The 19,481-nt window shown below is 46.9% G+C and overlaps 1 protein-coding gene across 1 annotated transcript in view; it reads right to left on the reverse strand.

Annotated features, from left to right (window-relative positions):
- The window catches only part of DENND11 (DENN domain containing 11), a 36,796-nt gene extending 35,102 nt beyond the window's left edge, over positions 1 to 1,694 (reverse strand). Inside the window, exons 1-2 of the mRNA XM_014586496.2 lie at positions 1,593 to 1,694; positions 534 to 692 (exon numbers count right to left, since the gene is read on the reverse strand). Coding sequence (XP_014441982.1) covers positions 534 to 692; positions 1,593 to 1,687 — 254 coding nt within the window. The 5' untranslated portion in view covers positions 1,688 to 1,694. The remainder of the gene's footprint in view (positions 1 to 533; positions 693 to 1,592) is intronic.
- Positions 1,695 to 19,481: the final 17,787 nt, after the last annotated feature.

Consider the following 19,481-nt stretch of genomic DNA (forward strand, 5'->3'; position numbering starts at 1 on the left):
GAGACGCCTGTTCTTGTTGTGTCAGGGTCATGACCTCAGGCCCACACCCCAAGGAACACTCCTAAGACATGGCCCTAGGACCTCAGATTCCCAAACCATGAGCTGAATAAACTTTTATTCTCTTAAATTACCCAGACTCAGGTATTTCTGTTTCTTTCTTTCTTCCTTCCTTTCTTTTTTTTTTAAGAGAGTTTTTTGCAGTAGGGAATGTGTGCTCTCCAGAAAGACAGAGAGACAGAGAGACCGAAAGCAAGAAATCACCCTCCGAGGAGATACCCATGCTGCAATCCCTTCTCCTCCATTTTCCTCTTATGATTTTGGGCACGCACACACATATGTCCAGCATAAATTTAAGCTGCCAGATCTGGGATTTGAGCCACAGTTGACTATGTGGGAAGCCAGTGAGGCAACTGTTACACCATTGGTTGGTCCAAAGACTCAAGTATTTTCTGTGATTGGCGCCAGAACAGACCAAAACATATAGTATGATGCCAAGTACACGGTTTTAAAGCCTATGTACAGCGGTCACGTACCGAACTTGGTTCTCCAGGAAGTGCATGTACCGGTAGAGCAGGGTGTAGGAGGGAGAGAGGATGCCCACAGACTTCATCCGTGCACCGCGTTCCAGCTCACTTTCCACAGGCATGTTGGCAAAACAGGCCAGGCCGAAGAAGGGCCCCTTTCGGAAATAGCTAAAATACAGCAAATATGCAGGGTGGCTTGAAATCAGAGAGAGGTATGTTTCAGTTTTTCTTTTAGATCTAATCCCAAACAAAACGAATGAACTGTGTCCAAGGCTCTAAGTGACAAAGCTCAGTCTTAAAACAAACGTTAGGACTACAGGGAATAATTAGTCCAAGCCCCTCAATCCACCAGAAGACCAAGGCTCAAGGAGATCACAGAACTCGCCCAGGTTTACCCACTGAGTAGGACTTGGACCCTTGGGAGCTTCCTGCTCAGTTACCCAGGACCATGGTCACATCCCTTCTCTCCCACAGGACGACCAATGATGTGGCTGGAGAATCAGCCCCAAGACTCATGTCTCGACCGACCCCTCTACAACTAGCACTAGTTGCTTTCTCACATAAACCATGTTGATTTTTCCCTCACGTTGCAACTGTCTAATATTTCTAATAGAGCTGTTATTTTCCTTCTTTTTTCACTCTTGCTATCAGCCCAATGAATTGCCCTTAAGTTCTTTCCATTGTTCCTCCTCAGAAATTCTTACTGCCTCAATGATTCAGGACTAAAACTGACTTCACCTAAAGCAAGAATTTCAAGTTTTAGCTCATGGATGTCTTAAGTTAACCTACACTGAGCTTAAACTACACTTTTTTTTTTCATTCAAACCTCGTGAAGTCCAAATAATTTCATAGATGACAGGAGAACTCCGTGGATGGGATTCTTGAGTTTCTTAGGTCATGAAACCCATGGATGATCTGATGAAAGCTAGGAACTTCCTTGCTTACTAATATATTTCCAAGGCACATGTGCACACCACTGAATACCCCCTGATAAGAGCCCTTATGGGACAAGTGAGGGGATGGGATGGGCAGATGACACAAGGACAGCTTTGGCGCAGAAGTACTTACATGAAATCGGACTGAATTTTATGGGACCCACTGGCCATAGACTTGAACTCAACACCTTCGAGGTCAATATCTTGAGGTAAGCACCACTCCACCATGTTTCCTGTGGGGAAGGGAGGATACAGTTAAAAGAAACTAAATCACTCAAAGAAAAGGACCGAGCACAGGCTCAGTTCACGCGGCTTCTCAATAGATGTGCTGATCACAAAGTCGCCAAGACGGGAAAGCACTCGTCTCAGCCACCACCGGCACACGTGATCCAGAGGACCAAAGGCAGACACTGAAGGGGCCTCCGACCTCCTTCAGAAAGACACACAGTTCTCTCTAGTGAGGACGCTGTCCTTGGTTCTGCATTCTGCTCAGCCACTTCCAAATCTTCCTTTCGTGACCTCACTTCTGTGTGTGTGTGTGTGTGTGTGTGTGTGTGTGTGTGTGTATGGAGTGGGGGGTGGGGGGGTTGCTTCTCTCATTTCCTCTTCTCATAACCCCCTCCCACCCCCCCTTGAGATCTTGACTTCGTGTCACATTTGTAAAGCTGGTAATGACTGAAAAAGTTCAAACTTTTTTATTTGCACTCACCAGAGTGAGACAGAGAGAGAGAGAGAGTGAGAAAGCAACTCCTGTGGGGCATGGTCACATCACAATCCCTTTTCCATTCTCCCTCCTTTTGGGATTTTGGGCATATGTGCATACACCTGGCATGTTTCTTAGACCACCAAACCTGGGACTTGAACCATTGCAGTTGGCCATGTGGGCTCCAGACACCTTAACCACTGCAACACTGGCTGGCCCGCAAAACTTCAAAGGAAAAAAAATCCTTGTTCTCACTGACTTCTTTGTGGCATTTGCTAATTCCTCAACATGCATTTTTCTTTGATTTCTGTAACAGAACACTATCTTGGTTGTTTTCCTACTTCCCTGAGCAATGTAGCTCTGCTTCTCTCTCTCCCTCTCCCTGCATGCCTGAGGGTCAAACCCTTGCTTCCAGAGTTTGGGGATCATTCACTCCTCATTAACACCAAAAAGACATTAGTCCAGAGATCAACCAGGAGCTAGAGGAAGAGACCAGCAGATCCAGTTCAGGGGCAAATACTATGATAGAAGGCAACCTGGGGTTTTAGAATTGAATGAGCACCTGTCAGATGTGAGAGCGGCACATAATATTCCCTATTGTTCCTATGCATATTCTGAGTTTGTCGAAATGCAACACTACTTTAACTTGGGAGATTTCGTTTTGAAAGAAACTTATGAACACACTAAATCCTGATCTCCTAGGCATTAAAAATATCAATACTTCCAGCCAACAGTGCTTTCAGGTCATTGTTCAGGGTGTCAGAGAATACGCAGTCCGTCCCAGGACAAATGGAAGATTATCCAATCCCACCCAAATTCAACGAAGGCAGAGCCTAAGGCACTTTCAAATAGTTTACTTTCAAGAAAAGAACGATTCCAATCCATTAACCAATGTCTAAAACAAAAATCATAGAAGAGGGAATTAAGATGTCATAAAACAAAGTTTAGGACGAGGTTGTGCTGGTCAGGGTTAAAGCACTCACAGAGTGATGGGATAAAGGTAAAAATTTTTTAAATTTATTTACTTATTGAATGAGAGAGATAGTAATGGGCCAGCAGACAGATACACACCAAGAAAAAGACAGAGAGAGACAGCATCCCCAACAGGGCCTTGATGCCACAATCGACTTCCAGCTTCACCCAGATCATGGCACATGCCTGCCCAGTGTGCTCAGAAAGTTCTCTGAATGTGACCCTGGAACCTTTCTGTGTGGTTCAGTTTTGCAGAGAGTCAAGTCTTACTGTTACACCACTATCCAGTCCCAAAGGTAAAATTTTTTAGCACCATTTTGCCTCCCCCCTCCCCCATTCTTCTCTTTTCCCTCTACCTTTCATGACTATTACATGTCTATTATATTGGGCACCCCCAATGTCCAGGGGGTTGTTCTTCCTGTGGACTGCATCAGGGTGGTTAGGGAACTCAAAAAGAGGATGGGCTGACCCCAGAACTACAGAATCACAGTCTCCTAGACTGGTCCCATTGGTGACTCAGCTGATGTGTGTTAGAGGCAAGAGCCCCAGTGCACACAGTCCTAGCCCTCACAATGACACTGTATGGCCAGCAGAGGAAAGGGACAGCCCAAGGCAAGGTCACAATGACCCTTGGCAAGTCTGTCCTTTTCCCACTCAACTATCCTGCCTCTTCCAGTACCTACCGCCCTGCTTCCCCCATCCCCTCCTCACTGGGTCAACTAGCTCTATTCGGTTACTCCCTTCCAACCCAGCCTGCCCACGCCACTAAACACCTTGCTAAACTTTAATCTATCTAAACTTTGTACTGAAGTACAATGCTAGTACAGAAAAGTGCAGAAGTCACTACTAGACAACTCAGTGTTTCCCCAAGCGAGCATGCCTGAGCACCTAGGTCAATCAGCAGAAAGAACGTGTCTGTGCGTCAGATGCGTCCCCAAACCCCTCCAAGCCAGTAGCCCTTTCAGGAGTAACTACTGTCAGAAAAGTCATGCCATGTTTTTCTATGCAAAAATATGTCATGACTTTCCCAACAACCTAATATTATACTGATTTCTAATATTATACATTAGTTTTGCCTTTTTTGTTTTTTGGAATCCCTGTAAATGCAATCCCAGCTCTTATTTTTTGTCTGCTTTCTCTTGCTCAGTGTGTGTAAGACCCACCTACGCTGACATACGTGGCATTAGTCTGGACCTCTGTCACCTCCATCACATGCCCCAGCAGCTTATTTGCCTACGAACCTGCAGATGCATGACAGTTTACTTCAAGGTTGAGGCTATGACAACTAGCACTGCTATAAACAATCGTGTACTTGTCATTAAGTGAGCACAAGCGCAATGGCTCTGTAATGCGTTGCCCTGAACTATGCTTCTCAGAATCCCCTTTGGCGTGTTTTCAGTCGAGATGTGGTGGGTGGAACTGAAGCAGTAGCCATGTATGTTTCCACCGGGGGTGGGGGTGGGGTGGTCGGTACAGGAGAATGGCCAGCCCCGCCTCCCCACACTGTCACCTGGCTGCAAGTTCCCCACCACAGCAAGGGCAGCAGCCTGCCTGTTGATGCTGGAGCTGCCCTCCCTGGGCAGGCCTGCCTGCCTTCTGCTGTGTGATCCACTCCATAATGCAAAGGCATAGGCTTCTCCTAAAGGACAGCCACAGTGCCAGGGTCCGGGCAGTGGCAGACTGATCCAGGTTCTCTCTGTCCTCAGGAGCTCCAGCTTGTTCTTCTTCCCAACTGAACTTTCTTCCTCCATAACTGCCCGCCCAATAGACTTCATGCTCCAGCATCAGGACACAGACAACAGACCCTCTATCCAGCCTCCACATGGTGTAAGATCAAATCCCCGTACACAGGTGTTCCCTTTCTTGGAATAAACCCTGCCTGAACCTGGTTAACACAATGTGCACATACTTGTGTTGACTGCATCCCTAGGAACAGAACTGCTTAAAAAAGAATGTTTGCTTCTCTGCAAATCAAGGACTGTCGATGCTCCCCAAAGCTGTGTTTCCCAATGCTTATGTTCATAGGACTTCAGTGAAAAAGAAATAAAAAGTGAGGGACCAGCAGTTAGTGTAATGGCTATGTCGCTGGACTCCCACGTAGTCGACTGCAGTTCGCGTCCCGGACCCAGTGGCTTAAAACTCATGCCGGGTGCGTGTGCGTGCGTGCCCAAGATCCCGAGAGGAGAATGGAGAAGAAGGGATTGCGGCGTGGTCATCCCCTCTGGGGGGTGATTTCTCGCTTTCTGTCTCTCTGCCTCTCTCTCTGTCTCAGGGTCTATCTGGCAAGCACACACGCCCTATAGGGAAAACCTCTCAAAATAAATAAATAAATAAATAAATAAATAAATAAATAAATAAAATAAAAAGTGAAAGGGCTTTTTGGCCAAACTGTTTTAGATTAAACAAAAAATAAGATACATTTCTGGGCTGGCCTATGGCCTGGTGGTTAAGGCAGCTGGATCCCACGTGGCTAAATACGCAGTTCAAGTCCTGGACCTAGTGGTTTGAAAATCATGTTGGGTATGCGCGTGCATGCCCACAAAGGAAGAAATGGAGGATCGTGGGTATGACTATGCTCCAAGGACGTGCTTTCTCCCACGTCCTCTCTCCTTCCCTATCTCTCTCTTAGGTGAGGACATGTACCCTGTGGCACAAAAAAAACTTCCTTAACTACAGAACTTCTCAGAGCCTTTAATACCCCACTCTGCATTTTTAATGTCTAGGGGATTAACACAGTGTTTGATGTTTCCCCAAATGATCTGGCCAATAAATCTATTTTTAGGGAGCATCTTAAGAGACTACTTTTATAGAAGGCCTTTTTTTTTTAAGAGAGATTTTTGCTCTAGGGTACATATGCTCACTGGAAAGAAAGAGGGAGAGAGAGTGAGAAATCACCTCCCCCAGTGGAAATGGCCACGCTGCAATCCCTTCTCTTCCATTCTCCTCTCAGGATTTTGGGCACGCACACACAGGCACCCAACGTGAGTTTTAAGCCTCTGGGTCTGGAACTCAAACTGTGGTAGGCCATGTGGGAGTCCAGAGCCTTACCCACTACGACCTGCTGGCCCCTAGAAGGCTTTTTAAAGAAATACTGGTAAATCAGGAGCTGCGAATTGACCCTCAATATTCACTATTCCTTTTTTTTGGACAGGACCTCATTATGTCCTGATCCTTCTGTCTCAGCCCTCCAAGCAGCTAGGAATACACGCATATCCACCACATTCAGCTCTTTAGACAGGGTCTTGCTGTTGCTAACCAAGCTGGTCATGAGCTTGCAATTCTCCTGCCCCACCCTCCTGAGCAGCTGGGACCACAGGTACACAGCACTGTGCCCAGTGTTCAGGGTAGACCAGGTATAGAACCCAGGCCTTCCACATGACCTCATCTACTGACAGCAGCACCAACCAGCGCGCGCTACCACAGCTGGGCCCGCTCATCTCTTCTTACGTGGAATAGAACCCACAGTTTTTAGCTTGGCACGTGGTTCCCCACATGAAGACTGTGTTTCTCAGGGCCTGCTTGTGTGCAGATATGGCTACAAGAGTCCATGTCAGTCAGTGTGATGACAGAATGAGGTGAGTAGTTCCCGGATCCCTAAAAGGGAAGGAGGTCGCTGCCCTCTTCTTCAACCTGCTGCCATATCTGACAGAGCCTGGGTCCACAGGTGACCCCATGGAGCAGAGCCAGTACTCCTGCCCTAGCCAGCTATCAGTGTCGCTCACGTGAGAAAGAAACAAACCCTATCCGATTACGCTGCTGTTAATTCGGGTCTCTGGTATTCATGTCCAAGCCCGTGCCCTACTTCCTACGGCTGACCTGGAGATAAAGTCCACCCCCACCTGATCTCAGGGCCCTCCTCCCTGCTCCTCCACACCTCGTCAGTTCTCACTGCACAGAAAACGAAAGAATTAGAGTGAACAGCATCCTGTCTGCTGCTTTCTTCTCCTCCAGATGGACACAAGAGCCACTTGGGGCTGGAAGGACACCCTGCAGGGTCAGCTGTGAATCCTGGAACACCACCCTGGGAAGTGATCTTTACCCACAGGGAAAGATCACGGCTCTGCTGCGTTCATAGCAGCTTTACTCCAACTGCCCCCCCCCCCGTTTGAATGAAAGGGAAGTAGGTCCAGATACTAAGTCCCTTTCCCCAACCTGTCACAATCATTTCTTAGATGTCTTCCCAGGTATCTGTGAACTTCTAAAAGGTGAGACCTTTGCCTGTTAATCTTCACATCTCAGCATAACACCCTGTCTAGTACAGGACGAGAAGGACGTTTTAAAACAGCTGCATTAAGGACAGGCATGTCTTTTAAAAACCAGTTAATAAATTAGTGTTTAATTACTCTAGGAGAATTAGTAATTAACACTCCTAGTTACTGTCATTATGCAAGAAAATATCCTCTTTCTTGAAGGTTTATACTCAAGCATTTAAGACTAAAGTATTACCATATCCTCAACTTCCTTTCAAATGATTCAGAGAAAGAATGTCTACCTTTCTCTGAATATAAGTCAGTTCAACTTTCGACCTTGCTGGATTCGGGTCAATGCAACTGAGATACTGACGAACAATCTGAGCACGGGGAATACTGGATTTGCTTACGTGACGTGCAGTCCCAATCAAGACTCAACGAGTTATTTTGTGGACACTGACAAATTAATTCTAAAGTTTATAAAGAAAAAGACCCAGAAAGCTAACACAACACTGAAGAAGAATAAAACTGGAGGATTACCACGACTCAACATCAAGACTTACTATAAAACTACAGAAATCAAAACAGTACAGTATTGGCAACATATTAGACAAACAGATCAATGGAACAGAACAGAGTCTTGAAATAGACCTAGACAAATCAAGCCACCTGATCTTTGCCAAAGGAGCAAAGACAGCACGACAGGAGCTACTCTACAACAAACGATGCTGGAACAAATGGACACCCGCAGGAAAGAAATGAATCTCAATCTTATATTTACTACACAAATTTACTCAATAGAGACAGTGGACCTAAGCACAAAATTATAAAATGTCTAGAAGATAACATAGCAGAAAACTGAAAACCTGGGTGAGCTTTGGTTTAGCAATGAGGCTTTATATGTATTTCTTTATTCAAAACAGATTCTGTGTACCTGAGAGAGAGATGAGCATCTCCCCAAGGTCTGGTTATGCCACGGTCCCCTTCTTGCAGTCCTCCAGCCCATCAGCTCTTGGGCACTTCCATACATGCCCGCCATGTTTCAGTGACCAGGCCAGGGATTTGAACTCCATGCAGGACCTGGGTTCTCTTGAGCAGCACATTACTACTGGGCCACAGAGCCTGCCTAGCGATGAGTTTTTGGATACAACAACAAAAGTAGGATCATCATGAAAGAAAAACTGATGTTAGACTTCATTCAAATTAAAAGCTTCTGATCTGGGGACCAGCATGTGGTGTAATGGTTATGTTACTGGACTCCCACGTAGTCAACCATGGTTTGAGGTTCAGGCTCAGCAGCTTAAAACTCACACTGGGCACGTGTATGTGTGTGCCCAACATCCGAGAGGAGAATAGAGAAGGAACTGTGGCATGGCCATCCCCGCTGGGGGGTGATTTCTTGCTTTCTGTCTATCTCTCTGGTGAGCATATGTGCCTTATAGCAAAAATGTCTCTTAAAAAACAAAAACAAAAACTGAACTGTGAAAGATACTATTAGGAGAATGAAAACACAGCCACAGACTGTTTTTCGTAAAACACTTTATCTGATAAAGGACTATGATCCATAAACTCAACCTAAGAAAATAATTCAATTTAAAATTTCTGTGTGTGTCAGAAAGAGACAGGAGAGGGAGAAGGAGAAAACACCCCTAACAGGGCATGGTCCACTGCAGTCCCTTCTCCTCCATTTCTCCAGCCTGCCAGGATTTGGGGCGTGTGCACACACATGCACCTGGCGTGTTTATCAAACCATGAGGGCTGGAATTTGAAACACAGTTGGATCCTTTCATTACCAGGCTATGAAACCTACCCCAAACTTCCATTTTTTTTCTAACAGAATTTTTGCCATAGGGCACATGCACTTGCCAGAGAGACAGACAGACAAACAGTGAGAGGGAAAGTAAGAAATCACCCTCTCCAAGAGGATGGCCATGCCACAGTCCCCTCTCCTATTTTCTCCTCTTGGGATGCTGGGCATGAATGCACACATGCCTGGCAAGATTTTCAAGCTGCCAGGTCTGGGACTCAAATGGTGGTTGGCCATGTGGGAGTCCAGCACCTTAATCACAACATTTGTCGGCCCCCAACAATTCAGTTTTTTAAATGGGCAAAAGATCTGAACAGGCACTTCACGAAACAGGTACAGATGGCAAATGAGCACGTGAAAAGATCATATGCCAGAATCATATGTCATCAGAGAATTATAAATTAATTATGTAGTGATAACTCATTATCACTACGTATCTATTAGAATAGCAGAAAACAGCAGGTGTGTAGTGGTTAAGGCGTTGGACTCCCACATAGTTGACCGTGCTTGGAGTCCTGGACATGGCGGCTTGAAAATCATGCTGGGCACGTGTATATGTGTGCCCAAGATCCCAGGAGGAGAATGGAGAAGGGGTTGCAGTGTGGCCATCCCCCTGGGGGGTGATTTCTCACTTTCCCTCTCTGGCAAGCACATGTGCCCTATGGCAAAAACCTTAAAAAAAAAAAAAAAAGAAAGAGAGAGAGAGAGAGAGGAACAGAATGAAAACATGGGAAACACCAAATGCTGACGAGCATATGGGACGACAGGAACTCTCATTAATTACTGGAGAAAACACAAAACGGCACAGCTGCTTTGAGACAGTTTGCTAGTCTCTTACAAAACGCGACATACTCTTTCAACCCAGCAATCACACTCCATTGTATTTATTCAAATGAATTGAAAACTTAAATCCACACAAAAACCTGCACACAGATGTTTATAACAGTTCTATTCGTAATTGCCAAAAACTGGGAGCAACCAAGATGTCCTTTAATAGGCAATGGATAAACCACCACAGGACACCCAAATGATGATGACGACCACATACTATTCAGCAAGAAAAGAGAAATGAGCCGCCAAGGTGTGAAAAGGCCGGGAGGAATCTTAAATGCACGTTGCTAAGTAAGAGAAGCCAGTCTTGAAAGGCCACCTACTGGATGGTTCCAACCATGTGACTTCTGGAAATGAAAACAGTACTGAGATAGATCATTGAATAGGTGGCAGGGGACTTTAGAGCTGTAACTGGTCTGAGTAATACTGTCATGATGGATACACGAATCCAACTGGTGTAACAAAGAATGAGCCCTAGAACTATGAATGTTCATAAATAATAATGTATCAACAGAGCTTCACTAATTGTAACAAACAGCTACACTAAGGCAAACAGCTAGGGACAGACTTAAACTCTGTGGGGTGAGGAAGGGGGAAGCAGTATATGAAAACTGTATTTTCTATTCCATTTTTCTGTAAATCTAAAATTGCCTTTAAAAAACCAAAATCTGCTAATTAAAGAAAAGAGCTAATTGAGGGGGGCCACACAGTTACAACAGTGATGAAAGGTGATGCTCTCCAAGACTGACCCCGTGGGAAGGTCCTAGGTTCATGTCAGAGACCTCCCTGAGTACTCGGGCACACATGTGCCAGTGACCTGGCAGAGACTGAAGCTGGGTGGATCATGGCAGCAGGGACCCTGTTGGGGGTGCTATCTCTCTCTCACTGATGAAATAAATAAGTGAACAAACTTTAAAAAAAAAAGTCAATTATGAACTAACGAGGTTAATTCCCCTAGGGATGATAATGATATTATGGTTATATATTTTTTAAAATGTACTGTTCTTAGGGGGTTTATGATGCACTATTTATAAATGAAAATGTTGGGACCAGCGGATGGCATATGGTTACATTGCTGGACTCCCGTGTAGTCGACCATAGTTCGAGTTCTGGACCTGGTGGCTTAAACTCACACCGGGTGTGTGTGCGGTGTGCCCAAGATCCCAAGAGAAGGATGGAGGAGAAGGGACTGCGGTGTGCCCATGCCTCTCAGGGGCTATTTCCCACTTTCTGTCTCTATCTCTGTCTCTCGGGCAAGCGTGAATGAAGAAAACTACACCTGCTGAATCACATGGTAGAGGAATACACAAAACGCACTCACTTTAAGCTTCTCCCTGAGGAGTGCCTCACTCTGAATTCTGAGCCACACCCATCAATTCCAGAGGCCCAACTTCTACCTGGTTTCTGATAGCCCAACCCGCTCAACACCCACCTCTCTATGCCAAGCCTGGGTCTTTTTAAGGTAAAGCATATTTATTATGTATACACCTACTAGATATTTAACATAAGCGAAAGTGATCTGGCATTTTATTAGGTTCCTATTTTTTTAATGTGCCACTCGCCAAGTTTTTCTGGGGGCCAGCAGGTGGCATAGCGGTTAAGGCACTGGATTCATGCCAGGCGCCCTTGTCTGTGTGCCCAAAATCCCAAGAGGAGAATGGAGGAGAAGGCACGGCGGCAGGGCCATCCCCCCTGGGGTGCTGATGTCTTGCTTTTGGTCTGTATCTCCAGTGAGCACATGAGCCCTATGGTGAAAATCTCTCAAATAAAAAAAAAAAAAAGTTTTTCTCATAAGCTCTGTGATTTACAATATAATTTTTTAAAGGAATATGATTTTTGGAACATGTATTTCATATTAAGGGGAGGTGACCGCATGCAGGGACTTCAAAAAGTTCAGGGAAGAATAGAAATAAAATACAAGTTTTAGGATAAACAATTTGTTTTTATCATATGCCTTTTCCACGAACTTTTTGAAAACCTCTCCTATAGTAAACATGGCAAAATGTCAACAAATGGCGACTTTAAGTGAAGGACATGTGGATTTTCACTCACTGTACTTTCTTTGAAAACTTTTTTGAGGCTTAAAAATTTTTAACATACAGGGACCAGCAGTTGCCGTAATGGCTATGTCACTGAACTCCCACATAGTCGATTGTGGTTCAAGTCCTGGACCCAGTGGCTTAAACTCACTCCAGGCGCATGTGTGTGCATGCCCAAGATCCTGAGAGGAGAATGGAGAAGGGACTGCGGTGTGGCCATCCCCCCTGGGGGGTGATTTCTCACTTTCTGTCTCTATGTCTTTCTCTGTCTTTCTGGTGAGCACACGCACCCTATAGCAAAAATCTCTCAAAAAATGTTTTTAATACACAAACTAGGGAAAATAACTGAAATAACAGATGCAAAAACAAAAACAAACAACTGAGGGATCCTAAAGGACTTTGCAGAAACAGGAAACAATCGAGGCAATGTAGCATAAAGAATGAACTATCAGGCTTGAGGTCATCCTTCCACCGAAATAGTGCAAAAACTGCAAGCCAGTTTAGATCTGAAACTTGTACAAATTTAAAAGGAAGTGATTTCTGCAAAGCAGCAATCTTTCTGGGAAGCTCTATGATGGCAGAAAAACTTCTTATCAAGTGCTACCTATCCCAAGCTGGTTTCACCTTCCACACTCACAGAATTTCCACATGTTCTCACAATTAAGAACTCAGCCAGGAGGCTGAGGCCTGGAAGGAATCAAGAGAAGGGGCACCCAGTGGGTAGTCAGTATAAAAGGGCGTTGCCATTGGTTAGTCTCTTTTTTGTTGGTCCCCTATCTTGCTCCCCTTCTATGTCTACATCCTCTGTCTTCATGGGCCATGCCTTGGCCCTACTGCAGGTACCTGCCAGGCCCTTCCTGGCATCTATGGCAAAGACAACATATGGAGGATTCGCAGGACTGCAGGAGATACAACGTGGCCCATGGCCACCTGCACTGTGTACAGTTGGTCACTCAATAAATATTGGTGGAGCATAACTTGGCAGCACAGTGCCAGGGGCTGAGCTCATGCAAAGGCAAATATGCATGTGTTTAAGGGACCGTGGACAAACAGACTCTAGTGGGCTGGCTGCTCAGCTTCCCAGGAAAAGCAGAGAGGGTAGCGCCTGGCCACGGGTGTGTAGATGGTCTGAACCCTGCCACTCCAGGCTCTGAAGGTTGGCCTGGTAGCTGTGTACACAGGGACCTCCGGAACTGAAGTTGTATAAGCTCCGAGGCCAGGTGAGACACAGGTTGTCCTATCTGCACACAGGCTGTCTCTGTCTGCTTCTGCTATCTCTGTCTCTGTTTAAATATGAAATGACCATCCCTCCAGGCATTGCACAGTCACCAAACACCACTGGCTGGGGAGAACAGACTTTACCTGCTGCTAGTGCTGCTTGTTAGGGAAGCCAGATCCCACGTGGCCAGCTGGTTCAAACCGTAGCCCCAGTGACTTGAAAAACATGCCAGGTGCCTATGCACGTGGGCTCCAAATCCCAACAGGATAGAGAAGAGATTGTGGTATGACCACGCTCTATTGGGTGGGAGATGAGAAGGTGCTCTCTCCCTTTCTTTCTGGTGAGCTCACTCACCCTCTGGCCAAATTAAAAAAAAAAAAAAAGCATCTCAAGGGGACCAGACAGTGCAGAGCTCTGCAAGGCTGACTTCCGTGGAGAGGTTCCAGGTGCATGTAGAGACCTACCTGAACACACTGAATGTGGTGTGCCCGTGACCTAGAGCTGGCTGGGGCTAGGGGTGGATTACAGCATGAAGACTCTGTTGGGGGTACTGTCTCTCTGACTTCTTCTCTCTCTCTCTTGCTCATGTGGGAAAAAAGTTCTTATCATAATACTTAAATAGAAAAAGTAATGCTCTTGAACCAAAATAATCTTTCTAATAGGACACTTCCTCCTCCTTCCCCCTCTGTTGGGCAGCTCCCGGTTGAGCACTTCCTCTTGAGTGACATGTCATAGCAGTAACAGCCTCAGCTGAGACCCTCTGACAACTACCCTGGCCCTACAGGTGGAACTCCACACCAGCTGCCCCTCTACAACACGTGCCTTGATCCTCACTCTGACAGCTTCTCCCCATGTGCACCTACACAGGCCCTAATCCGAGCCAGGGACTTAAAAAGGAATCCTGCCAGGGCCAGCAGGTGGCATGGTGGTTAAGGGCACTGGACTCCTTCATGGCTGACAGCGGTTTGAGTCCTGGGCCTAATGGCTTGCTTTCTCACTTTCCACCTCTTTCTCTGTCCCTCTCTGGTCGAATAAATAAATAGATGAATAAATAAAATTAAATAAAATAATTCTTTCAAAAAAAAAAAGGAATCGTGTATTGGGAAAGAGGGTCAGGTGATGGTACACCAACAACATACCTGGATCAACACAAGAAAGGTCCTGGGTTCATGCCCCAGGACCTCCCTAAGCCCACCTGAGGCACATGCTTGCCCGTGCTCTGGGCTGGTTGAAACTGGGGGTAGATCATGGCATGAGGACCCTGTTGGGGATTCCATGGCTCTGCCTCCATCACCCCCCCATCCATGTCTCTCTCTGATGGAAGAAATAAACAAACTTGGGACCAGCAGATGGCATAATGGTTATATAGCTGGACTCCCATATAGTAGACTGCGGTTCAAGTCCTGGATCTGGTGGCTTAAAACTCATGCTGGGCACATGTGCGTATGTGCCCAAATTCCTGAGAGGAGAATGGAGGAGAAAGGACTGTGGTGTGGCCATCCCCCCTGGGGATGGGGGGAGTGATTTCTTGCTTTCTGTCTCTCTGTGTCTCTGGTGAGCACACAAGCCCTATAGCAAAAAATAAATAAATAAATAACTCGAAAAAATAATAAATACTTTTTTTAAAAAAGGAAAACAAGAAATCAGGCAAGAATCCAGCAGTATTCTTGGTCCCAGGGACACAGTCCCTTTACAAAATCACCTCTTTAAAATTCTGCACATCCCGGGAACCAGCAGTGAGCGTAATGGCTATGTCGCTGGACTCCCACGTAGTCGACCGCGGTTCACGTCCTGGACCCAGTGGCTTAAAACTCACGCCGGGCGCGTGTGCGTGCGTGCCCAAGATCCCGAGAGGAGAATGGAGGAGGAGAAGGGATTGCGGCGTGACCATCCCCCCTGGGGGGTGATTTCTCGCTTTCTGTCTCTCTGTCTCTCTCTGTCTGGCGAGCGCATGCGCCCTACAGTGAAAAATCTCTCAAAAAAAAAAAATTCTACACATCCCAGTGATGGGGAAAACAACCTCAAATGGGTATTTGGTTCAGACCCCAAAACCAGGAAAGCAAGTAGCTCATATCCATTGATTTGGGGTCTTAAGTACTCTTCAAACAGTCTTAAAACCATCTAGCCTGAGAGTACATCTGAAGCAAAGGAAGAAAGAGTATAAAATACTCTGAGTCAGGAAGAAATCAATCCTGGTGATTTAAAGCCAGTCAAAGGCTACCCATGGCTGAAAGCCAAGGCACTAATTCTACATACAATAAACCTTCCACTTCCTGGGCCCTGTAGATTTTCCACTGGGCAGTGGTGTGGGGGCAGGTGAAGCAGGGCTCTGGGTACCTGCTCCAGAACTTCAGCCAACTTGCCAGCTGCTCCTCCCCTCACTCTAGTGAGACTGCTGGGAGGACCTAGGCAGGTCTTTGAGGCATGGCCACAGTTCCTGGCACTCAGCAAACGGCGAGTACTAGGATGACCACTCTTACTTTTTTTCCCATAGACTTTCAACAGAAGAAACTGTATTTATAGCAGACGGCCACGAACTTCTCCCTGAAAACCACAAGCAGATGAATCACCAACAGCCTGAGAAAGATTCTACCAGTGTGGGATTAATCAAATGAGCCAGGACTGTACTCCACCGACACCTGACGGCAGCACAGGGAAAGGACCGTGGCGGTGGTCCTTCTCCCCAGGCTTCAGGCCTTCTCTCAGCCTGCCTTTGAGCCGGCCCTTCTTAGGGCCACTCTCTGCACCTCGGGATTGTCCTCCAAATTTTCCACTCTCATTCTACCCTGTCCCCATCCCGCCCATTGCTGGAGCTAATCAGTATTTGCCATGAGTCAAATAACCTGGGCAGCACTCCAAGTTGTGCCTCGGACACCAGACGGAGCCCTGATCTAACTCTGCCTCCGCTGTCTCCACTATGTGAGAGAAATGCTTGCATCTCCTTGACCAAAAGGGAATCTCTCATATGGGGAGCTGAAAATAAGTGTCTGTGAGTGATTCTAAATATGAAGGATCTTCAAAAAGTTCATGGGGAATGCATATTATGAAAAACCTATGCATGGATTTCTGTATCTTTTTTTGCACCAAAATAAACTCATACTTTAAGTCTATTTTTCTACAAACTTTCTAAAAGCTCCTTTTATACCCACTTGAATAAACATAAGAATATTTAGAAGCACCAAATTCAATAGATATGTAGATGTGATTTGTGATTTGGGCAGTGGCTACAGGCTGAGGGAAGAGCAGGTAGTAATTCATTCCTAATCAGGAAGAAAAGAAGAAGAAACATCCTGAAAACCTCCTCAGGTAATCTGCTCCTTGCCCCCTCCCCCCCAGCCTCCCCAGTAGGAGCACACACAGCACAGGAATTTCCTCCAGATGTGCGCAAAGTAGCTCTGGATAAAATGTAGTTTAGGATACTCCCTTATAAACAAACAGACTAACAGGGTGGATTCACAGGTGCCCAGACACTGTAGGTGCAAAACTTTGGCAGCCTCGGGCCCCCACACTGTCCTCGGTCACAGGAGCAACAGCTCCTGCCACCACTGGAGGCTGGAGGTTCCTAAGAATGACATCATCATCTCTCTTAAGTAAGCAGAAAGATGTAAGAAAATTGTACTAGAAACCTAAGAACAAACTAAAAATTAAATCAAGGCCTTAAATCATGGGGTTGAACACAATGAAAAAGCAACAGTGTGGCTGCCAACCTCTTCCACCACTTGCAGAGTTAGCATCTGGGCCTGGTTTCAATAGCAGCTTTGTGGTCCAGATGGCCAGCACCACCATCCCAGGGCTCCCTGCTTCAGATAAGGGCTGAGTGTGTGCGCGTGCACGCGTGTGTGTAAGCCTCACCTAGTCCTCGTGTCACTAATAGATTCAACAACCATACTTTTCAAGCAATGAGTCTAATGAAAATAATACTTTCTTCGGATTCCTCCTACAGATGCCCAATCCAGGTTTCCAGAATTTGTACCTAAAACTGAAAAACAGTACTCTCTTGCTCCCATACATTAGTCAGAGAATCACTGAGTACATTTGTGCCCAAATACACCCACTCTCTGAGAGAAAGAGAGAGAGAGAGAGATCCACTCTCTCAGGGATCCACTCCTCTCTCCCAGTTGCTCTTAATCCACTTCCTTACAGATGGACTCCAGCTATGGAGGCTGTCCTTCCCTCCCCTTCTTTCTTTCTGTCTCTCCGCTGCAAGCACACACTGGACACATGCTGACAGTTACCCATACCAGGACAGGAAAGGTGCATGGTGTGCCGTGGCCTGAGCAGTGAGTGGCTGGGGCAGCTGGGAGTGCTGCTCCTAGGAACGGAAGCTGAGGACACAGTGGGAACGACATGGGAGAAAGGCTAAGCAGGCCAGAGAGGGAAACTAGATGGAAGGAAGCAGCTCAGCGCTGATGGTGAAGCAGCAGCTGTTTTCACTCCACTACTTCTGGTAACAGGCTGATGTGCGGCAAGAGTCTGGGGGAACAATCATTTTTAAGAATTATTTTATTTTATTCACTGTCATTATTTTATTTTTAAACTTGACCAGAGAGAGAAAGAGAGAGAGAGAGAGAGCAAGTGAGCTGTCAGCTCCAGGACTCGAACTGCGGTCACCTGCGGGAGTCTGGCCAACCACGTGGGAGTCCAGCAGCCTTAACTGCTGCCACTTGCCAACTACTATTGAATCAGACTCTGATACTAAAGTAGATTATTAAAGCAGGAGGGGCTTCCGTTCCTAGTTTACCCCTGAATCTCACTGCTTGTCTGTTCACCTGTAGGGCATGGGGTAGGGCAAAAGTAATATAATTAGTTGCAAAGTGTCTGTTCTTATCTAGCATTAGAGTTCCTTGGTCAAAAAAAGACCAGTATGTTTCAAACTACTGGCATTTGGAGTCCCATTCATAGCATCAACCAGAATATGTGAAGAGTATTAAAAATTAAAAAAAAAATTAAATACCAGTACACACTACGTGTAGAGGGGACTGGCACTGTTTCATGCGACTTTTGATTCAGTGACATGTATGTGTGAGCGTGTTAGCTGTGATGCAAAATTAGTTTCACATGGGAGGTTACACTTAAAAACGTTTGACAGCCACTGGGATGGGAGGAAAGACCAGGCAGGGGTCTGAAAGGCACCGTGTCTTCCCCACAAACTGTCGCTGTCTCAGTGACACATTCTTCCTGTCTTGCAGGCTCAGAATCCAAAGTTACCCCACCTGGAAGCCTTCAGTTTCTCTCTACGGCATCTGAAAGGCATCTGAAACCCCCTTCCCAGAGCCTAACCTCGAGTGTCACTCCCTCCCTCCGCCCCCCACCATGCATCCCCTCCAGGTCCTCCAAACAGAGAAGTTCTACCCTCACGCTGGGAGGATCAGGAGGGAGCGCCCAGAGAGAAGCAAATCCTTTCCCTAACGAACAGGCAACCACACTCCAGCAACTCCACTAGGAGCCTCCGATAGAAAGGCCCACAGGGGTTCTCCTGGGCCCTGGAACCTGGACTCCGGCTGCAAACAGTCCTCTTCCTCCAGAATTAAACAGCAGAACAGCTCCGGACAGAAATAGCCCACACAGGCCATCTGGGGCTTCCGGCCACTTATCTCCCAGAGAATCTCTCGCCATTAAAACGCACACCTCCCAACTGGGCGATTAGGAGATAACCCTTTAACTCTGCCAACGTCCCAGAATGCAAGCCTACCGAGGAGGCTTTTCTCTTAATCAGCCTTCATCTGAATCCCTCGGTCGCATCCCTTACTGCTCCGGCATTCACTCCTTGCATTAACGCCTTCGGAGAAAGTGAACTTGGCCACCAGGAAAGTTACGGTGCAGCGAGCCAGGGGAGCGCGGGCGGGTAACGGGGCACGCGCGAGCTCAGGACTGGCTGTTGCAGGCGTTCGCCGAGGAGCTTTCCTCCCTCGGCTTGAAAAACCTTCCAGCCAAGCAAGAAGAGAGAAAAAAACAAATACAAAAGCCGACGCGGCCACCACCCGGACCCTCGCTCCTTGGGGCAGAGCAAGCACGTCGGTCAGGACAGGCGCGGACTTGGGGGCTGCGCGAAGCCGCGGAAAGCTCGCTCCGCGAGCGCAGGAAACAAAGCCCAGGGGTCGGTCGCAGAGGGGCGCGCCTGGATCCCCGCTGGGGCCCGCTCGGCTCCGCGGGCGGGGGCTGAACACACAACGCCCCCGGCCTGCAGGGGAAGCCCGGCCCAGAGCCGCCCGGCGCGGGGGTGTAGGTGGGTGGGTGCGATGCGCGCGCAGCAAGTTCCTC

Source organism: Tupaia chinensis, unplaced genomic scaffold (genome assembly GCF_000334495.1).
Source record: "Tupaia chinensis unplaced genomic scaffold, TupChi_1.0 Scaffold000140_1, whole genome shotgun sequence".
NCBI lineage: Eukaryota > Metazoa > Chordata > Mammalia > Scandentia > Tupaiidae > Tupaia > Tupaia belangeri.